The 19,834-nt window shown below is 41.5% G+C and overlaps 1 protein-coding gene across 1 annotated transcript; it reads left to right on the forward strand.

Annotated features, from left to right (window-relative positions):
- The first annotated feature begins 392 nt into the window (after nt 1-392).
- wnt6b (wingless-type MMTV integration site family, member 6b) lies at nt 393-17,117 on the forward strand. Its single transcript, XM_076104102.1, has 4 exons — nt 393-472; nt 8,967-9,187; nt 15,030-15,334; nt 16,656-17,117. Exons 1-4 carry the CDS (start codon nt 393-395, stop codon nt 17,115-17,117), a joined length of 1,068 nt encoding a protein of 355 aa, XP_075960217.1.
- The last annotated feature ends 2,717 nt before the right edge of the window (nt 17,118-19,834 follow it).

Consider the following 19,834-nt stretch of genomic DNA (forward strand, 5'->3'; position numbering starts at 1 on the left):
AGTGGCGAGACTCCCTGTGTCCTCACAACCACCGCGCGCTGTTTCGCAGTCAGAGAGGACTTGTCTGCTTGGAGTCACTTCTCGTTCCTCCTCAGACCGTTTTGTAAGCATGCGATGTGCCGCGACAGATAGAGCAGAACGACAATGAAGAGGTTAACCACACCTTTGAGAGCGGACATCTCTCCAGTAGCCTCTTGACCAACTTTGTTGCGCATTAAGATGCGCCCCACAGAAGAGGAGTTGGATGAGGAACTTTTTGCGTGAGTTTTTGCTACCTTCAGAAAACAGGTACCTCCTATGTATTTAAGAAATAATCCAACTCGCTGTTGGCTGAGCTCGTCGCTAATTTAAATTTGGCTGGGGAAACTCATTGCGGATTTGCTGCGTTCAACATGACGGTTCGTCTATCACGGATCCAACTGGCCCTGTTCTTTATCTTGCTCTGTCCGGTCAATATCATCGGACTCTGGTGGTAAGTGCTCTGAATTTACCACGTGTTTTATGTTAATCTGTCTTGTGTCAGCCTGGCCTTTAAATGATCTCACCTGACTTAGTTATATTTGATTTCCGCGCACAAACATGGGGCATATAATTATGTTGAACTATATTTATCCGCAGCACCATCACTCAACGTTAGCCTACCGGCTTTTCACCTAAATACTCAGGATAGTCCGGGAGCCGTCTGCGTTTCGAATGGGGTCTGGTCCAAAGACAAATATAAACACGAAATGCAAGGCTGCAATAGTAGGATGTACGTAAAAAAGAGCTAACACAATAAAGATAATTCATAAAAATGGACAAAATAAGCAGATAGATCAGTAATGATAAAAGAATGCATGTAATAGTGTTTTTGAAACATCAATACTTCACTTCAGTTATTTACACTTCATATTTTTCTGTTTTTCTTTAATACCAAGATAAACAAAGCAAAACTTGTATATGTGCTAATAACAAAGAGATCATGAAACCCTCAAATCAAAGTATGTTTCAATGAGACAAATATAGGTCCCCAGCATGCAGGACAAAGAGACACAGGGTGGTGAGAGCGGTGTCTGCTGTTCATTGCCTGCAGTAATACATGGAGGAGAGAGGACAGGGAGATTGGTGGAGGTAGTGTGTGTTTGTATGTGTGTGTGTGTGTGTGTGTAGTGGGGGTTCAGAGTCAGGAATGTCAGGTGGCCCTCTAGGCGCAGTGGATATGTCATCATAAAACAATCCATACAGGCTCAGCTCCGCAAAGTGTGTGACAGTCGGACAGACAGACAGACAGACAGACAGACAGACCGTATAGATCTGCTGATAACATGTTTTCTATCCATTTGGGTCTCTGTCTGTCTGTCTGTCTGTATACTTTCACTGTCTTGTATGCACTATTTCATTTGGCAACATCCAATATTTCTGTCTGTCTTTCCCTCTCTCTCTTTTACACACACACACACACACACACACACACACACACACACACACACACACACACACACACACGCTTGTGCAAAGCAGCAGTGTTTGAATGTGAAGCTTTGTTTTTTTTTTTTTACCCAGCGAATCCTCCCACTGTTCATTCACAGCCCAGTCAAGGTCAGTGTGTGTTGTAGTGTCACAGGTGCTGTGTAAGTCCACTGAATGTCCTTGTGTGACTGGCAGATGGACTGGCAGCATCAGAGGCAGTGTGTCTTCACGTGCAATCATTATAGATGTGAAGTAAACACACGTAACCTGTGAGGATTTATTAGAAATACAGAGAATTGCCAATGTTAGGACAACTGAGTTTGGATATGGAATCAAAAAGAAATGACCTGCTCCACATTACCCTGGTGAAATTATTGATTTGATGTAAGGACCCTTAGTCCTGTTGTTAATGTGGAGTTAACATTGCATACTGACAGACCATAAGGTGGACATGGATTCAAGCTCTCCTTTCATGTTATCTTCTGGGGTGTCACGGAATAAGAAAATGCAGTTTACAAGACGTGCATTCACACTTGTGTCCTCAAGATGTGAAGAAATAGGACAGACACAGTCTGGTTTCTCTGCTGAGTCTCAGCCGGCTGAATCTGAATTTGTGAGAAACTCAGATTAAGTAGCTGTTGTGTTAAACTATATTCAATCTCTGTAATTTTCATGTCAGCGTTCTAGTGGCAGCACACTCTTCAGAACTCAGGAGATTCATTTTAAATAAAACTCTAGTGGATTAGGGGAATCAACACTGAGAAATCTGCTACTTCCTTTTTATCCCCACTGACATACGTTGTCATCTTCTTTCACTCACTCACTTGTTCGCTGGCGGACTTGCACACTCACACAGACACACATGTGAATGCATTCAGGCACAGATTCACACACTCATACGCACACACCTACACACTTACACACACACAGTGGCCGGCTGTGGAGCAGCTAGGGTGAAGCCACACCTGTGGGTTGCTCCCCAGTCTGCCAGGACAATGATGCTCTCTGTTGAAAGCTGCTGGACATACCATCATACATCTCTCATTCTCTGTCTCATGCTCGCTCCTCTTCAATCTCTCTGCATGTCTTTTGCCATACTTGTCCATGGAAGGAAAATACCTATCATGCAGATAGGTTGTTGCTGAGGGAAAAGAGAGCGAGAGCTGCAGTGATGGACAGAGACTGAGAGAGATGAAATGCAGGGAGATAGCTGTCCTTTCAGAGCCTCTGCTGATTAGAGCGCTCTAATCATTTGGCCAGAGAGCAGAGAGCACAGCTCAGAGACAAAGTGAGGAATGTCTTTGCTCTCTTATACTGGTTTAGACTACAGTGCTTAGCAGGGCCAACTTTGCTCTGTGTGTGTGTGTGTGTGTGTCACAGCCCCACTTTGGCCGGCAGCCCGCCTGCAGCGTGCCACAGGCCTACAGGTGGACACACACACACTGCATTTGTGTGTGTGTGTGTGTGTGTGTGTGCGTGTGTGTGTTTCAGCTTTCTCCTTTGTGTGTTTATGTGTGTGTCACTCCAAATACATCTCCAACCAGTGGATCCTGGTTAATCTGTTTAACATGCACACAGAGATGTACAAGTGCACTCATTCAGTCAGTTATGGGAGAATATATGCACATACACACACACACACACACACACACACACACAAACACATGGCTCGATAGTCAGAACCGCCATGATCACCAGAGGAGAGTTTCATTGTAACAGATCTTATCTTGTTCACTCCACTCCTGGTCTGAAAAGCTAGATGTCTAATCAGGACCAGGGAGATGGGTACAGATAAAGATAATGACGATGTGGGTTTGGCATCAAGGAGAGAACTGAATTAAATGTGTTTATGTGTGTGTGTGTGTGTGTGTGTGTGTGTGTGTGTGTGTGTGTGTGTGTGTGTGTCTGCACTTTTGAGCATGCATGCATTTCTGTGGGCATGAATACTTTAAATATGTTCCAGTGTCAGAAATATATATAGGGCAGAGGGTATAAATGGTCCACGAAACGTCAAAATGCATCTACAATTTACCAAGATTGGCAAAAAACTGTTCACAGTTTTGGGGTTGGCAGAAGCCAGTTTGAAATGTAAATGTAACATTGAAAGATAATGTTAAGGCGACATCAGCGAAGCACAGGTTTTGATGTCTGTTGGATGCCTGTATAAAATAGAAGTTGCTACTGTGTGCAGTTTTGAGTCCGTTCTGGTTCTTCTCCATGCTACTGTTTTACGTTACTCATCTTACAGTTTTCTGATCTGCTCTTACTTGTCGTAGTGCCTGAAATGGTGAACACGCCAAATTATAGCTTCAAATTGAACAACAGAAAAACAGATGTCTCATCGGAAAACTTTTTTTCATGGCGTAACTTGTAGAACACAACATGTTTGCCAACGTGTGTGGTCTCACATATCCATAAGAGTTGAACGCATGTGTTAAAGACTCTCATGATGATGCAGTAAATGTCATATTATTGGCACAATTATACAGTAAGCAAAGCTACAGGTGGCATCCCCTGCAGTGGTTAGCTCAGACACCAATTTTACCAATGTTGGTGTACCATTAATACTAAATTTGTCTTAACCAATATAGCACCAGCTCTGCTTTCTATATTTCATCGTTATTGCTGAGTCCCACAAACACCCATGCACCTTTCCAACCTCTACTTTTCATCTGAATATATCCATTCTTGGACAATTTGTACTTTTTGGCTGTCTTTGCTGTTGGGTGTGTCACTGTACCAAGTTGTAACAACAGAACAAACTTGTGAATGTTTTTCTTATGTAAAATTGGTTTGTTGTATGTTGTTGTATGTTGTTGGTTTCCCCTTTGGTCACAATGTATTGCTGCTATTTAAATTGGGTGCATTACATTTCATGAGTGCTGAAACATTTCATTGAGACAAACTCCATTGTTCTCGATCTTGTTTTTACGTCAGCAAAAAAACAACATGATCAGACATGTCTGAAAGTGATTGACGTGTCCCAGACTGCAGGGTCAGAAAAACAAGTGAGCAATTATTGAGGGCACACAGACTGTCGGGACGCTGGCGAGGTGCTGAATTTGTTGCCATCCATTTTCAATCTTGTGTTTTTGGGACGGCAGACAAATTTAACACAGTGTTTTCATTTTCCTCGCTGTTTCTTGATAATTCTATCAGTGCTTTATCTCTTTGTATCTCATTCTTATCTTACACTGAACCATCTCTTTCCTTCTCTACACACCCCCTCTTTAGCTGTCTCTCGTTGACCCTTTTTCTTATTCTCTCTCACACTGGCGTCTCAGACTAGCGCTTGTCGTGACTGTCTTCATCTCCAGCATACTTGAGGGATTAAGGAGGGATGAAATTCACTCATTCGTGGGCGGAGTGAAAAAAAAGAAGGGCCCCGTACAGTACAGCACTTTATCTATGGTGCCGTGAGATCCTTAATGAAACCTGAGGTCGCTTTGAGCACCGATGTTTAATCTCTTTCTGACGCATCTCTGGGCTCAGAACACACTGAATAAGGCTTTTATTTCTGTGAAACCTCAGGGGTGTTTTGTTCCCAGTTCTCAGCCACAATATGAAAAACAAACAAATGTAAAAACTTATCACTGATATGATCTTATTTAGATTGTTCAAGCACAACAGTTTGGATTAGATTACTTATTAACATGTCAAAGGTGTTAGCAGCATGGATAGACCCGCTATCGCTCAATGTTTGATATGGGTATTTTTGTCGCTTTGTCTTGTTTTATCTCTTACTGTATGACCCCCTCCCCCCCCTGTCTCTGTCTTGGGACTTTATCATCATGAAGAACTATTCATGCGAGTCAGTGTTTCCTTAAAGCCCCTGATAATATCAATGACTGCACGTCCTGGATGGTGTTTTGCACTTATAACTTTTCAAGAGATGTTTCATAAATGACAGTGGCACTTTGCATGAAGAGGATCTGATTGCTGTCTGGCCGTGTATTTCCGTCTGCGAGTCTGCTTTTATCTCTGTGCATGCCTGCCGAGTAGTGAATGTGTCTGCTTGCGGTTACTGTATATGAAGGATTTTGTGTGCAAACTGCATTTGAGTGCATGCATGCATCCTCTTGAAGCATCCCATTCTGAGCTTTAACAGGGGGACGTTCATCTTTATATGATTCAGTAGATAGTATTTTTTATCTTCATTGAGGCTGCAGAAGTCCATGGAGCAGGAGACAAACATGATGCTAACAGTTGTATATAGTATTCAGTACGAAAGGCAAAGGACGCTATTCAGTGCACCGTTTTGTCCACTCCTGCTCCATGGAAACCAAAAGAGAGAAGAGAAGTGAAAAGTAGATTGATGTCTGATTTCTTTCGTAATGTTCACTGTGCAGACACATAAACCTCCTTAAGCCACCCTAGCTCCGGTCAATTTATTAAAAAAATTACTTTGCACCTGTTACATGGACTTTCTGGAGTATTCCCATATCCTATTCAACTTCGCAGGGATGCACACTTTTATGTAGCGATCTCCAAACAAGGGCAAGAATGCTGGCCGCTCACTGTCATCCTATCATCCAATTATTGCATCCCATTTTTGGGTATATTGCCGGCACTGCGCTTTTCCACCTCAGTTCGCTTCACTTTCCGATTCATACTTCATTCCCATTTCTCCTCCCATCATGCCCCGTTTCCAAACTTATATTGAAGACAGTCCAATGGGGATTATCAAAATAGCTTTTAACCAAAATGAAAGGATGATTTCACCCTACTGTGTCAAAAATTTTGTTTTGAAGTATATCTGTTTTAATTGTTACAATTCACAAAACCCTGTCATTTGACTTAAACAAAGTACAGTTTTAAATCCTGCTATTGGTCATTTCTCTGCTCTGACCAATGTCCTTCTCCACTGTTTCCCGCATGGCAGAAGCTGCTCAGTTTTAGGAAGATACTGTTGAAATGAATATAGTTGCATATTGTGGCAGAAGGCCGCATGTGAATTCATTGTGCTCAGTTGTTGTGAGATGTGAGGAAAGAGAGGAGATACTGCTAACACGGATGTAAGACATGTCCTTAATCCACGCTACACACTAATAAAGTAATCTCCAGGATTTATCGCCAGTGCCAAATGTCAAACATGGAAACTGAACAAAGAGAAACGTTTCTTTGACATGATGTCATATATCAGTCAGTTTTAGACTCATTACAAACAATATGTATGCAAATTGCCAGTTTATTATAAAGTGCGTAAGTACACAAAAATTGCCATTTTCAATTATTGTTGCATCCACAAGAAGCAATTTAATCTCTTTCACCAGTTCACTTTGCAAAATGAGATAATAAGGGAACTTTTTTTCTCGTTGTCAAAGCCCTCTAACTGTCTCTGTCTTCTGCTTCCAGGACTCCATCCAAACGTCATCCAGTACATTCACTAGTTTTACAACTTTTACAACTACAAGCATCCATAAAAATCTACCCATACTGTATCGAAATACACCTGAATGCATCCTTCTCTCTGTCTCACACACACACACACACTGCAGCCTGGGAGCAGTGGCTATATAATGAGTGGTTGTTGAGAGGGAGTGTGCGTTGCTAAGTATTGTATCTGTACCTGCTAATTAACACATACAGACTGTCTGTATGATTTCATTATCTGTGTTACTTTCACATGCACACACTTGAGCAGAACACACACACACACACACAGACCCGTTGTAAAGTTCCGCACACACACAACACCTGTATTGAAAACACAGCATTGTTTCCATAGTGATGTTGTCATTACACTCTCAATAATCATAGAAGGAATGCAGCAGTGGGTGTCCCTGGAGTGTGCGTTCAGACATTTGTTTGTGTGTGTCTCTTGTGCATGCATGCTTATATGCCAATACACTTATTATCTTTTATTATGATTTCCACATTATACACCATATATTATGGCTCATACTGTATGATTGAGTACATGTACTCCCCCTAATCTTAAAAACGAATGTAATTATTAGAATGGAAATCATAATCGCAATCCATGCTGCCTGCTGTTATCGCATGTTAAGTCCTGGTGGATAACAGTATTTGGGCGGTTGCCTCTGGATCTTCCTTTCCATGATGTTATTGGCTAAGAGGCTGACACAAGATCCCCTGTGAATAGTATTTTCAGTCAATCGCGGGTTGACATGTTAGACTGTCATATAAATAGCTTTAACAAATGAAAAAATGGATTGGTTTTCAAAACCTTCAAAAACACAGGGACTGAGTGTGCAAGGATGAATATGCATGCATGCATGCGTGTGTGTGTGTGTGTGTGCAAATGTCTTGCTCTGTATCAGACCGCCAGGAGAGGGGATTGGCGAGAGTGTTTGTTCTGCTTCTTAAAACAAACTCTTGAAGCAGATGAATGATATCAGGCGGTGCGATTAACAGGGACAAGGCTGAATGAAAACCTATGAGGTAGTCTTTTGCTCTGCCTCTCTCTGCAATGCATACCCTTTCGATTCCCATTTCATGGTAAAACTTGAAGTTATGGATCACATCTGCTGACATTCAGTGGCTTAAAGTCAACTGCGGAGAAGAGTCAAGAGAGAGATGGAGTAAATGAAAGGGGGATGTGAAAAAATAAATGTAATATTCATAAAGTTAACAGCATAGATGGGGGTGAGTGGGGGACAGTTAAGGCAAGGTGAGGAGGAAAAGAATGGAAATAAAGTAATCTCATAAAACTACCACAGATGCTGGCAGGGCTTCTAAGTGGCAGAGCCAAGCCCCTCTTTCCCTTTAAGAGTTAGAATAAACGATGTCTTTATTATATACACTCATCTGTCAAAGCTATTGAGGCGATCCAGGTCCGTATTCATCAAATACAAGATGTATATATATATATATTTGAATGTTTTAAATATTTGCACGACATGAGGCGAGCTTGATTTATTTTTTTTGCCACAGATTTAAACATTCATTTTTTTGTTCTTTTAAGTAATATAATATGTGCATTCCTCATTTGGATGGGTTTAATCTGGGAATTCTTTTAACAGCACTGATTCGAGCGATACGTGTGGTTTTCGCGGTGAAGTCCCTAACTGCTGCAAAATCTCCCGAGAGACTGTATCATCAGGGAATCTAGAAAGTCTGCCTTCTGGTTCACCAAAATCAACTTAGCATTAAGATCAACTCTTAGCGGCCTGTCTGTTAAGAGACTTCCAACTGTTTCACTTCCAGCTTTGTGAGGACCACACAGTTCTCAAGCACAGTCCAGTAGCTAAAGACAGACTTGTGAATCTGATGTCAGAGCTAAGATGCCTCTGGGAAACTGGGTGCGCTGTTGTCTCCCATGTGCCTATTCAAGAAGCGCATTGCAGCTAAGAAGTGGTGGGTAGAATTGGCAGGCTTTGCCGCCACAGAAAGAACCAAGCTTGCATTTGGTTTGTGGCTGCTGATGAGTGCAGCCACAATGTTTACCGTGCGATTAAGTTAACGTGTTGCTTACCATAAAGAAAAGCGGGAACTTGCTATTATTATGTTACTAAGAGATTGTTCTCTTCTCTGACATTTTTCAACTTTTCCAGGGCGGTGGGCAGTCCGCTGGTGATGGACCCCAACAGCATTTGCAGAAAGGCGAAGCGTCTGGCAGGGAAGCAGGCTGAGCTGTGCCAGACTCAGCCAGAGATCGTCAGTGAGGTGGCCAAAGGAGCCAGGCTGGGCGTCAGGGAGTGCCAGTACCAGTTCAGGTACCGCCGGTGGAACTGCACTAGCCACAACAAGTACTTTGGCAAAATACTGCAGCAAGGTGAGTAAGGAAGGAATGTGTTTTGAGTGTTGGTAACTACTTTCATGTCTCTGTTTCCCTGTCTTTTTCCCCTATTATCTAATATGGAGTGCCATTTATACGTGCATAAAGCTATAGTCTTTGGGAAATACACTAATTCGCTTCTTGCTGAGCGTTAGATGTTCAATACAAATCTACAGCCAGCAGCTTAGCTTAGGTTAGGCTGGAAAGAAGGGGAAGCAGCTAGCCTTCCTCCATCCAAAGGTAATAAAAGTAGTCTATAAGCACTCTAAAGCCCACTAACATGTTATTTCTTGTTTGTTTAATCCTTACAAACATGGAAGTGTAAAAACAGCACAGTGGCTTCCTGGGTCTACAGCAATACATACAGTATATCACGTGTAAATTAGTGAGCTTTTGAGGCGGTTGTAGACAGATTTTGTTTCTTTTAGACAGAGCGAGGTTAGCTGTTTTCCCCTGTTTTCAGTCCTTTTGCGAAGCTAAGCCAACTGTCTCCTGGCTCTGTAGCCTTATATTGAATGGAAAGATATGACAGTGGTATTGATCAGAAATTCCCATAATCGTCTTTGTGGCTGTCTCCATCAGCCCTTCCAAAAACCTTTCACAGGGTTTTTAAAAGAACACATTGAAAATACTGTCATGTCCCATTTTTCAGCCGTGAGTACCTTAGGATCTGAGCCCATGACCTCTCGACCGCAGCTGACGGTCCGACGTCAACTTGAGGACAGATCCCTGTCTGATGGCACTCCAATAGACAAGGGCAGCTGTTGTATTTCAGACCAGACGTATTCACACTTGACTGACTCTCCTCTTCATCAGATTGGGCACGCTTGAAATGATCAGCTAAAATTGCCGTTTTGCTCCTAACATCTCTCTTAAGATCTCTTAACATCTTCCTCCAGCTCTTTGAAGTCTGTAATATAACTGAAGTTGGGTCACTGCGAGGTCTCCCCCAATTACTGTGTTGGTTTTCCTCTTTTATGATTAGATTCATAGAGAGCTGCCTGTGTCCTCTTTGACTGGTACTACAGAGAGCCTTTATCTCTGTGTTTAGCCAACAAACAGGGAATACCTGATATTAATATACAACAACAAATGTGTCAAGCACGTTATTAAATCCATTTTGGGTCTCGTTTCTAGAAGATGTGCATCCTGAAGTGTGTGAAGTGCTTGCCTGCCATTATTGTCTCAAGGAAGTGACACATGAATTGTTAATCAGAAAGCAAAGGCAGGATACTGACATTTTCAATAAGTTCTGTGTAATTGTAATTAATAAGATGGTTAAAAAGCATGTTTTGTCATCCTCTCATTTGACTGTCGGTGTTGCCAGTGTCTCTGGAAGGAAAAGAAAGATGTAGAAAAAAAGAAACGCAAACACAAAGATAGGGAGGGAGGGAAAAAGAGGACAAGAATCTACCAGTAGAAGATAGACCAGCAATTAATCATAAATTCCTGCCTGTCTATAAGGGAGGCCAGAGTGCTCCTGTGTTTTGAAGCCTTTGTCCTCAATTACCTGGATCTGCTCTTAATGGCCGTTTATCATGAACTAAATGTCAAAATAAAAGTGCCTTTGTATTTAATGTTCAATCTCTCTAAGTGGTTTACTTAGCCTCATTGACCTCTATTTAGATTTTAAGTGATAATAGACTCCTTCAAAGTATTTTAATGACGTGATGTTTTCTTTGTAGATACATTAGACAATCATAATGAAAGCTGGTGCAGTCTGTTCATTCATCCCTGTGTCCATGGGTGTTGGGCCTGAGTATACTGTGTGCTTTTTTATTCTGCTTCTTATTTGATCCCCCAGAATTTGTTTTAAACATTTGTTTTTAAAACTTTACTGGCTTTTAAGGGTGGAGGTGGTGCTAGCTAATTTCTGCAGCACTCTAGATGTGACACTCTTTATCATTGGCACAGTGAACTATGATGAAATATGTCCGACCAAAACTAGTTTTATATAGATGGTTCAGTCCCTAACGTGTGTTTTATGTGTACGTGTGCACATGCATGTTTGGAAAAGTGTTTTAGACTTTGTAGCAAAGGAAGTTTATAGCTAATCTGACATAACGTCTAAATGCTCTAAGTATGGTAGTAATGATGTCTGTTTGTAAACCTGTTTGCATTTGTAGAACATAAAATGTAATTTCTAGACAAAGAATATGACATTGTGTGCTATGATGGGTCATAAATGTACAGTAAAAAACAAAGCCACAGGGTGTTTGAGAGCATAGCCAAGCTGCCTTAAACACCCTTTTTCTGCTTCCCAATTTGAAAAAAATATCTTCAGGCTATCTTCCCCCACTATTTAAACCTTACAGCACTTGTACTGTGTGGTGTGTTCATCAGCTAATGGTACCGTAAAGCTTGTCTGTGGTGATAAGAAGGTATTGATGAGAACTGTACAGACAGCATGCATGTATGTGTGTTTGTATTTCTTTCATTCTAATGTTTTCAGATGATGAACATGATTTTGCATACATCACATCTCTAGCTGTATGGCTGAAGAAACATACACACAGACTTTCATGTGGCATGGTCCATGAGTCTTACTTTTGACTTGAAAACACTTTTGCATGAAGCCACTTGAAGAGGTAGAGGTGTGTCTGCATGTGTGTGTGTGTGTGTGTGTGTGTGTGTGTTCATATAATAGGGGCTGTAGTTGATTTCACAACATTACTGAAACCCTGCCATCTCACACACTTACTGCAACAAGTGCCAACGAATGAACATGTCGACACAATCATGACAACTCATTTTGCATCGGTAACGAAACGTTTTGTCCTCTGGACATGAACCTTTCAGCTATATTCAGTTTCAAAACAAGGTCAAATATCTGACTTCTCATCATTAATTGGTATTTATCATCCTCTTTCTCTTGATCTTCGCCGTGTTCGGATAACATACAGACTCCAGAGCGCTCACGACAGCCATTGTTAGCCATGCCAGCATACTGTACAGTGATGCGGGCAATCACATAAGGGATGCTGTAGTCATTTGAAAGCCATCATAGATTGTGTACAGAATGTGTGTGTGTGGAGTATTGTACTGCTAGATTCTTAGTTTGGGCTGTACAGTGGTTGCGATGTAATTAAACCAGTCATCAATCGTGTCAAACATTTTCTCATGAATGATTTTTACAGGTAGATATAGGTACAGAGACGGCTATACCCACTTTTTACACACTTTGTGTTTTCTCGTATTTAACTGCTATTCAAAGTAAGTGAGTATATCCACTGTACTGTATGTTTACTAGACAATATGATCCAGTGATCCTGATAGTAAAAACACTTTTTAAGGTTTGATTCATGTGATGCTGTATCGTATTAAACAAAAATAAAAAGGCAAGTACAGAGGGTGTCTGTCTAAATGAATACAGTAATTCATGTCAGGCTGTTTTAAGGGTTTTGGCATCAATGAGAAAGGGTGCTGTAGTGTGTTGGTTTCTACACCTGTATGTCTTTCGTGGCCCAGTTTGTAATAATCCCACTTGTGAGCAGTAACTCAAACCAGAAATGTGTCGAACAAATACGAGCTGTCATGCTGGGATGGCACAGTAGTTAGGAGGTAGCCTCACAGAGAGGATTAAAGGTGATTTGAGTATGTCGCTGCTCCTGAAAACCTCAGCCCTATTCTGCTGAACAGCAGGAGCAGCAAGGTGTGGTCTTAACTGAGCTACGTACACACACAGTTGCAGAAGGAGAGCTGTAGCTGTACATCCACCGCCATACACATGTAAAGTCACTCACGAACAAATTTAAGTGATTTATTTTTTCTACAATCAACCGCAGCAAATCCCAAACAATGCAGATCGAAAATCCACAGGACTCGATCATTTAACAAACTTCAAAATAAGACGCAAAAAAACATTTGACAACTGACTATTTGTGTAATATCATACATGCTTTAAATTGCTTAAACATGCACACAAACGTACACATATTTGCCTGTATTGGAGACATATCTGGGTGTTGGGGTGTACAGCTGGTATTGATATCACGGCGCGCTGGGGTGTGCATGTCTCGTCGCACGCCACCCATTCTGTGTGTGTGTGTGTTACCGTTCCTAATGAATCCCATTCACTGAATCATGCGATATGGAGTTGGCAGTGTTGACGGTGGTGACTGCACGCTCACCGCCTTCCAGCTCTTAAAAGTCCTTCCCTTAGTCTCCGAATACACATACAAGGGCTCGCTAAGTGGCTATTCTCCCTCTCATTCTCTCTAACACACACACACACAAACACACACGCACACACACACACACACACACACACATGCATATACTCAGTCCCTAGTTTATCATCAATCTAGGCAGAGCTCTGCCATTTAAACCATCAATGTCCTGAACAATTCCCACTGCTTGCTTGTTTCCAGGCAAACTTTACACAGACTTATTGTCAACAAACAAAGCATTATCTGTCTACCCAACCCATTGGGTTCTACTGAAGAATTAGAGAAAAAGAAAAAGAGATAAAAGTTGACAAATGTATGTCTCAGTTTTCACTCACATGAGTCATCAGTCAAGTTAACATAAAACACGCTCTTTTCAGAAACCTATTTAAGTGGTTTTGTTGTCTAAACCTAAACCGAAGTTTATTTTGAAAAGACACGAAACAAGTGGAAACTGACACGCCGTTCCTGACACATCCAAAACTGGTGCTAGGGGGGTACCTAGAGCATCATACAATGAAGCTTACAGCCACTGACCAAGCGCTTGTATTTGACGAGTTGGTTTCGTTTTTTTTTTATTAGATTTGCTCATAATGATAAAAATAGACCTGTATCGTTTTTATTACTATTTTGTTCCGAAGCAATGGTTTAATCCCAGTAACTAAACACAGTGGTTAAAATTGATTTGAAAGATCTAGAAGGTTTAAGATATTAGATTTGTTCTGGTTCAATAAAGATTTGTTTTTCATTACCTGCATTTCACTGGACAAAGAGGACAACGAATGCATACGATACTCAGCCAAGTAGGTCTAGTATGAGATTCTTTCATAGCTGCAATAACTGTGCATAAAGAGAATGATGCTGAAGCCACCGGCGAGGACAGACCATCAATTTGCAGTTGTGGTTGGACATGCCTTCAGCCAGGAGTGTTAAGCTCTGCACCCAAAATAAACCATCAGCTGTGGTGTGTGAATGACAGAGGGAGAAATAGACATCCTCTCAGCACCACAAATCCAATGGCGCTCGAGATCGTAGTAATGGACGAGGATTGAGAGAAAGGTGCTTTTATCTTGTTCCGCATGGCTGCGATATTAACAGACTTGATGGAGGGACAGATGCATGGATGACTGGATGGAAGGATGGAAACTAGCGTCTGCCATTAGTAGGGCTATCTTTTTCCCCAGTTGTTATCCTAGGATTGATTGAGGATGAGTCTGATGAACAGATGTCTGAATATGGTGTGTGTAATGTGTAGGTATTTACCATGAGCATGTCACTGTGTCATAATGAAAATGCTGAAAGGGTTGAATTGAAGAAAGGAAATGCCCGTGTGCATTTGCATATTTGGATTACTCCTCTATTTTCCAAATGATGGCCCTTTTTTCAACCTCCTGTTTAAAATTTTGGGAAGATATATATTTGCTTTACTTTTCTAGTAAAGCAGCTGGTTAGCTTAGCTAGCAAGTTCAAACCCTCTGTTTTGACTTCTGACGTTGTGCCTGTTTACATTTGGATTATGAATTATCCCTTTCAGTTGTGGTGAAATCATAACAGAATTCTCAATAACATCAGATATCAGTTTATCCTGCATTGCGGGGACTTGTCTGCCAACTAAACTTGGGAACCAATCGATAAACTAAAACCCCTCTTTTCCCTCGTTCCTTGTATCGTAGATATCAGGGAGACAGCGTTCGTTTATGCCATCACGGCGGCCGGTGTGACCCACGCCGTGACCCAGGCCTGCAGTATGGGAGACCTCCTGCTGTGTGGCTGTGAGGCGACCAGGAACAGAGCACCTCCAAGGCCGTCCTCATCCTCCCCCACTGGAGACGGAGTCAAGTGGGAGTGGGGGGGCTGCGGAGATGATGTGGAGTTTGGTTATGAAAAGTCGAAACAGTTTATGGATGCCAAGAGAAGAAGGGGCAAGAGTGACATCAGGACGCTCATTGACCTGCACAACAACGAGGCTGGGCGGCTGGTAAGAGACTGTTTCAGAATCAGAACCTCACTATGTCTGTGCAGTTTCTGTTTACATCTTGAATGGGTAGAGTAAGAAATAGATTGAACACTGTATGTGTGAATACAAACTGTTTTTTTTAACTGCTACTGTGCTGTAGTAAACACCAGTGTGTGATATTTCACTTAACTCTCAAAGATTTTAGCAGCAAAGGTGTTGCTTGTCCTGTGGAATGTTCCGTCATTCCACGAACATGCAAAAGAGAAAGACATCGCCCCCAGCCATATATGTGTAGCGGCGTAAGCTGATATTCTGACAAGAATCAGGTTTCTGGAACACAAAAACAAGAGCGTGCCGCACATTTTGTTTTCAAGCCTCCGAGGCAGGTAGCTTCTAATGTTTCCACAGCCCTTGTCGAAGTTTAAAGTTCCTCTTTGTTGCCCGTATGAACGGCGAGTGAAGTATGGCGTCGACAACTCAACGTCCTACCGAAAGAGTGGAGATAAAGGAGCAACTTTGGAGAGTAGTTAATTACGTTCGTTTGAAATATAGCTCGGTAAATCTTCCAGATCACATTTACTTTTAGCTGCCAGTGTTGCGTCCCAGTTTGTTACACCCTCTTGCAGAAATGTTGACACATACACAAGCAAAACACAGAGTCACAAAGTTCACTTTGGTTGGGGTCAAAGGCAGGTAGACAGGAGAGGGGAGTTTTGGGACTCAATCCAATTGTAGCATTAGCGAACAAACCATTTGAACAAAAGGAGAAACCTGCACACAAATGCCCAGAGGTTGAGAAATAAGCGTGTTGTGATGCATGCAAATGTCTATTTATGTGCAAGCACGCGTGCAAACTCGTATACACGTTTTGCAAGTGTGTGTGTGTGTCTGAACAGGCGTCTGTGATGGGTTAATTATGTGCAGTATAAGTGAATGATCTGTTGTCAAGGCTTGTTAGATGTAGGAAGGCCAGAGGCAACATGGAGGGAGCGGGGGGTTGGGGAGTTAAATTCCTTCTGAATAGCGTCTGCTTTTATCTTACCTATCTATCAGTGTGTGTATTTGTGTGTGTGCATGTGTGTGATCCGGTGGCTTTTTCTGTGATACACTATGAAAACACAATAATAAATAACTTCTTTAGAGAACTTGTCATTTGTCGAAAGCAGTCCTGCTTCACTTCAGGGTACAAGTTTAAAAGTTCCCTTTGTCCTCTTTTTTCTGTTTGATCAACCATCTCTCTTTCTTCTTATTTATCGCCCATTTACCTCCTTCACCTCTCTGCTTTCCCCCTGCCACCCATAACCTTACACCCACCAACCCCTCCACGCTCTCCCCTTCCCAGGCGGTGAAGCTCTACATGCGGACAGAGTGCAAGTGCCACGGTCTGTCGGGGTCGTGCACCTTGCGCACGTGCTGGAAAAAGATGCCTCATTTCCGTGAGGTGGGCGACCGCCTGCTGGAGCGCTTCAACGGTGCTTCCAAGGTGATGGGTGGCAACGATGGCAAGACCCTGATCCCTGTCGGCCAGAATATTAAGCCACCAGACAAGCAGGATCTCATCTACTCTGATGAGTCACCCGATTTCTGCCTTGCAAATCGGAAAACTGGCTCGCTCGGGACAAGGGGGCGCATGTGCAACAGCACAGCCATGGACATCAGCGGCTGCGACCTGCTGTGCTGCGAGCGCGGCTACCGGGAGGAATCAGTGGTGTTGGAGGAGAACTGTCTGTGTCGTTTCCACTGGTGTTGTGTGGTCCAGTGCAAGAAATGCTTGGTCCGAAAAGAGCTTAGTCTCTGTCACTGATGGACTGAGGTTGACAGCAGTCAATATGGCTTGGTTACTTCTGTTACATTTGGAGGTTTTTGCTTTAGTTTGGCTGGTGTGAAAGAAGGAAAAGATGTGGATTTTCATGGTGATCCTTTTGTTTTTGCACCAGTCACATTCAGATAGTATTTTATCATAGTTCTGGCTTCTTAATTCCCAGGAATGTGGATTTGAATGCAACCACATGGAGACAAAGGCAGGGGGACTAAAGGAAGTCAAATAGAGAATATGTTTGTTTCTGAGCTACCTATTTTTCTTTTTCTTGTTTATGAAAAAGGACCAAAGAATATCAAAATATGTATTTTTTCTGAAATGAAAGAGGAGGTTTCTTGGTGTCAATTCCACCACCAGTTAAGTAACACTGCTTGTTAGCTGTCAGTTAAAAACAAAGAGTTTCAGACTTCACCTTGTGCTGATGCACCTGATTTGGTTATGGAATGACTGTAGGTAGAAAGCATGCCAACAGTTGCATCCTTCATTGGAGTAATCCATTCTTTACACTTTTACTCTTTTCTTTTGGGTTTCAGAAAAACACCACCCTGCAAACTCTTTATATGCAGAGCCACACTCCTACTACAGCCCCATGCACATCATTTCAGCATGTGGAGAAACCCTCTAGGCTTGACAGACCTGCCATTCCAGTTACGGCTGCTGAGCTATGATTGGACAATTGCTAATGTGGGAGAGGTTTAGCAAACCGTCAATTGTATAAATTGGCTGCTGATCTATGAGGGCCATACTGACTATCATGAAACTTATGAGTCTCTGACGATTCGTTATTGTGTTATCCGTTATTTTACGTCTGTCAGATCTACAGGATCATAGAAAGATTAAGCCCCGATATTCCTAATTAGGCATGAGCAATAAACAGAGAATCTTTACATTTTACCACAAATCTTAAAAATGTTGTTATAAATGTCTCTCAGTTACATTAACTGTAGCTTTAAGTAAATATCAAACATCAAATACAAACAATGTGGATCTCGATTAATTTTTTCTACTACTGCAACAAAAATAAACTAAAAAGGGAAACGGTATCACATTATCATATTTGAAGAATGCTGTCAACACCATGTTTTGCAGGTGTGGACTTGGCCTGCCAGCAAAGACTGTTATTTATATAAAGATATGATGACAAGACTACTCACTTCCATCTCTCTCAGAAGCACTTTGGATACGATAGCTGCCGTGGACTTCCTCAATAGCTTGGCAATAAAACCTTTTGCGGTTGTCTGTTTCTGTTAAACCAAAAAAGAGAAACCTTTATTCACATTTCATTGTTTGTTATCGAGAAACTGTATATAATGTATTTTGTTTATCTGTTATGATATACAGGGCTAATGTAATAATGCACTTTGGATGTTAGCTTTTGTTTGATACTGTATATGCAGTGTGTGTGTGTGTGTGTGCGTGTGTTTGAGAGAAAGTGTTGAGTATGTGTTTGTGCAGGTTGGCCAGTTATCACCGTATCCTTCAGTTGACAGTACCTTTTATAGGCCTATATCTCCAATCAAGTTGCTGTCTGACATTAAACTGCATTATGTTGGTTATTAAAAGCACACCGCTCTTTGACTCTCTGCCTCTGTGTGAGGCAGACAAGATCTTATATTTGCTCATATTCAGAGGAAGTATGTTTCCCATAAACCTGTCATCTCATTTACACTCACATTTTATTACCAGACAATGTAGAGTAAGTATACTGAACTATAATAATACATTGCCTCCACTTGTTCTGATAAGGCTGTTGTCTCTGCTGTTGTCTCTGCTGTTGTCTCTGCTGTGGTCTCTGAGTGTTTAGGTTCAGAATCAGCCTGATTTTACAGTTGATGATGTTTATGTTTCTGGAAGCTATCATTGTTCAGATCTGGCTGTTACATACTAACATAGTTAGTCTTACATTTAAGAGACGATAGTCAGATTGTTTTTGGAGTATTCATCAAAAACCTTTTCGGCCCCACATATTTAGCAAGACTGCATTCTTGTCATTTCAAGGACCCATATAACATATGGTTCATTATTACGATGATCACTGTTGCAGCAATGAAGCAACTGAGAGTATTTTTATGAAGAACATACATATATTGAATATTAGAATGAGATCAACAAAAAACAACTCTAACACGCAATTCTTTACAAAAGGGCCAGTAAATATTTTTACGTGGTAATCATGATGACATGCTTTTTAGTTAGTTATTGTTTCCCAGTAACTTTGACTGTGTTATTATAATGTGAGGAATGATGAGGTGATGGCAACATTATATGATATTTGTATAACGTTTTGGGCTGACTTAAGTAGTGACATTAACAGTGCTGTCTGATATTGTGAACTTCTCTATCTGATCTGTCGTGTGATGTGGACCTAAGACCATTTAATATCTGCATATGTTAAATTAAGCAAAATCAAAGTACTTTTAGCAAATACCTTAACTGGGTTTGGTGGGAAACAACAGTATGTAGCAAAAGGAAGGAGCAGATTAAAGCATTTCTACCAGAATGGAAACAAAAAAAACACCTCAGTGACAACTCATGCAACCCATCTTTGGCCAACTAAGTTGTGTGTCAGCAACTTACCATCATTTCCTTATCTATTCAAAGGCATTTTGTTTGCTTCACATTTTGTTATGCTCTTCATTTTTGTATTCTTCAGAAATCATTTCATATCTAGATGTTATGTTGCATTTTCATTTAGCGTACAA

Source organism: Anarhichas minor, unplaced genomic scaffold (assembly GCF_050575085.1).
Source record: "Anarhichas minor isolate MPS153535 unplaced genomic scaffold, ASM5057508v1 ptg000004l, whole genome shotgun sequence".
In the NCBI taxonomy this organism is placed as follows: Eukaryota; Metazoa; Chordata; class Actinopteri; order Perciformes; family Anarhichadidae; genus Anarhichas; species Anarhichas minor.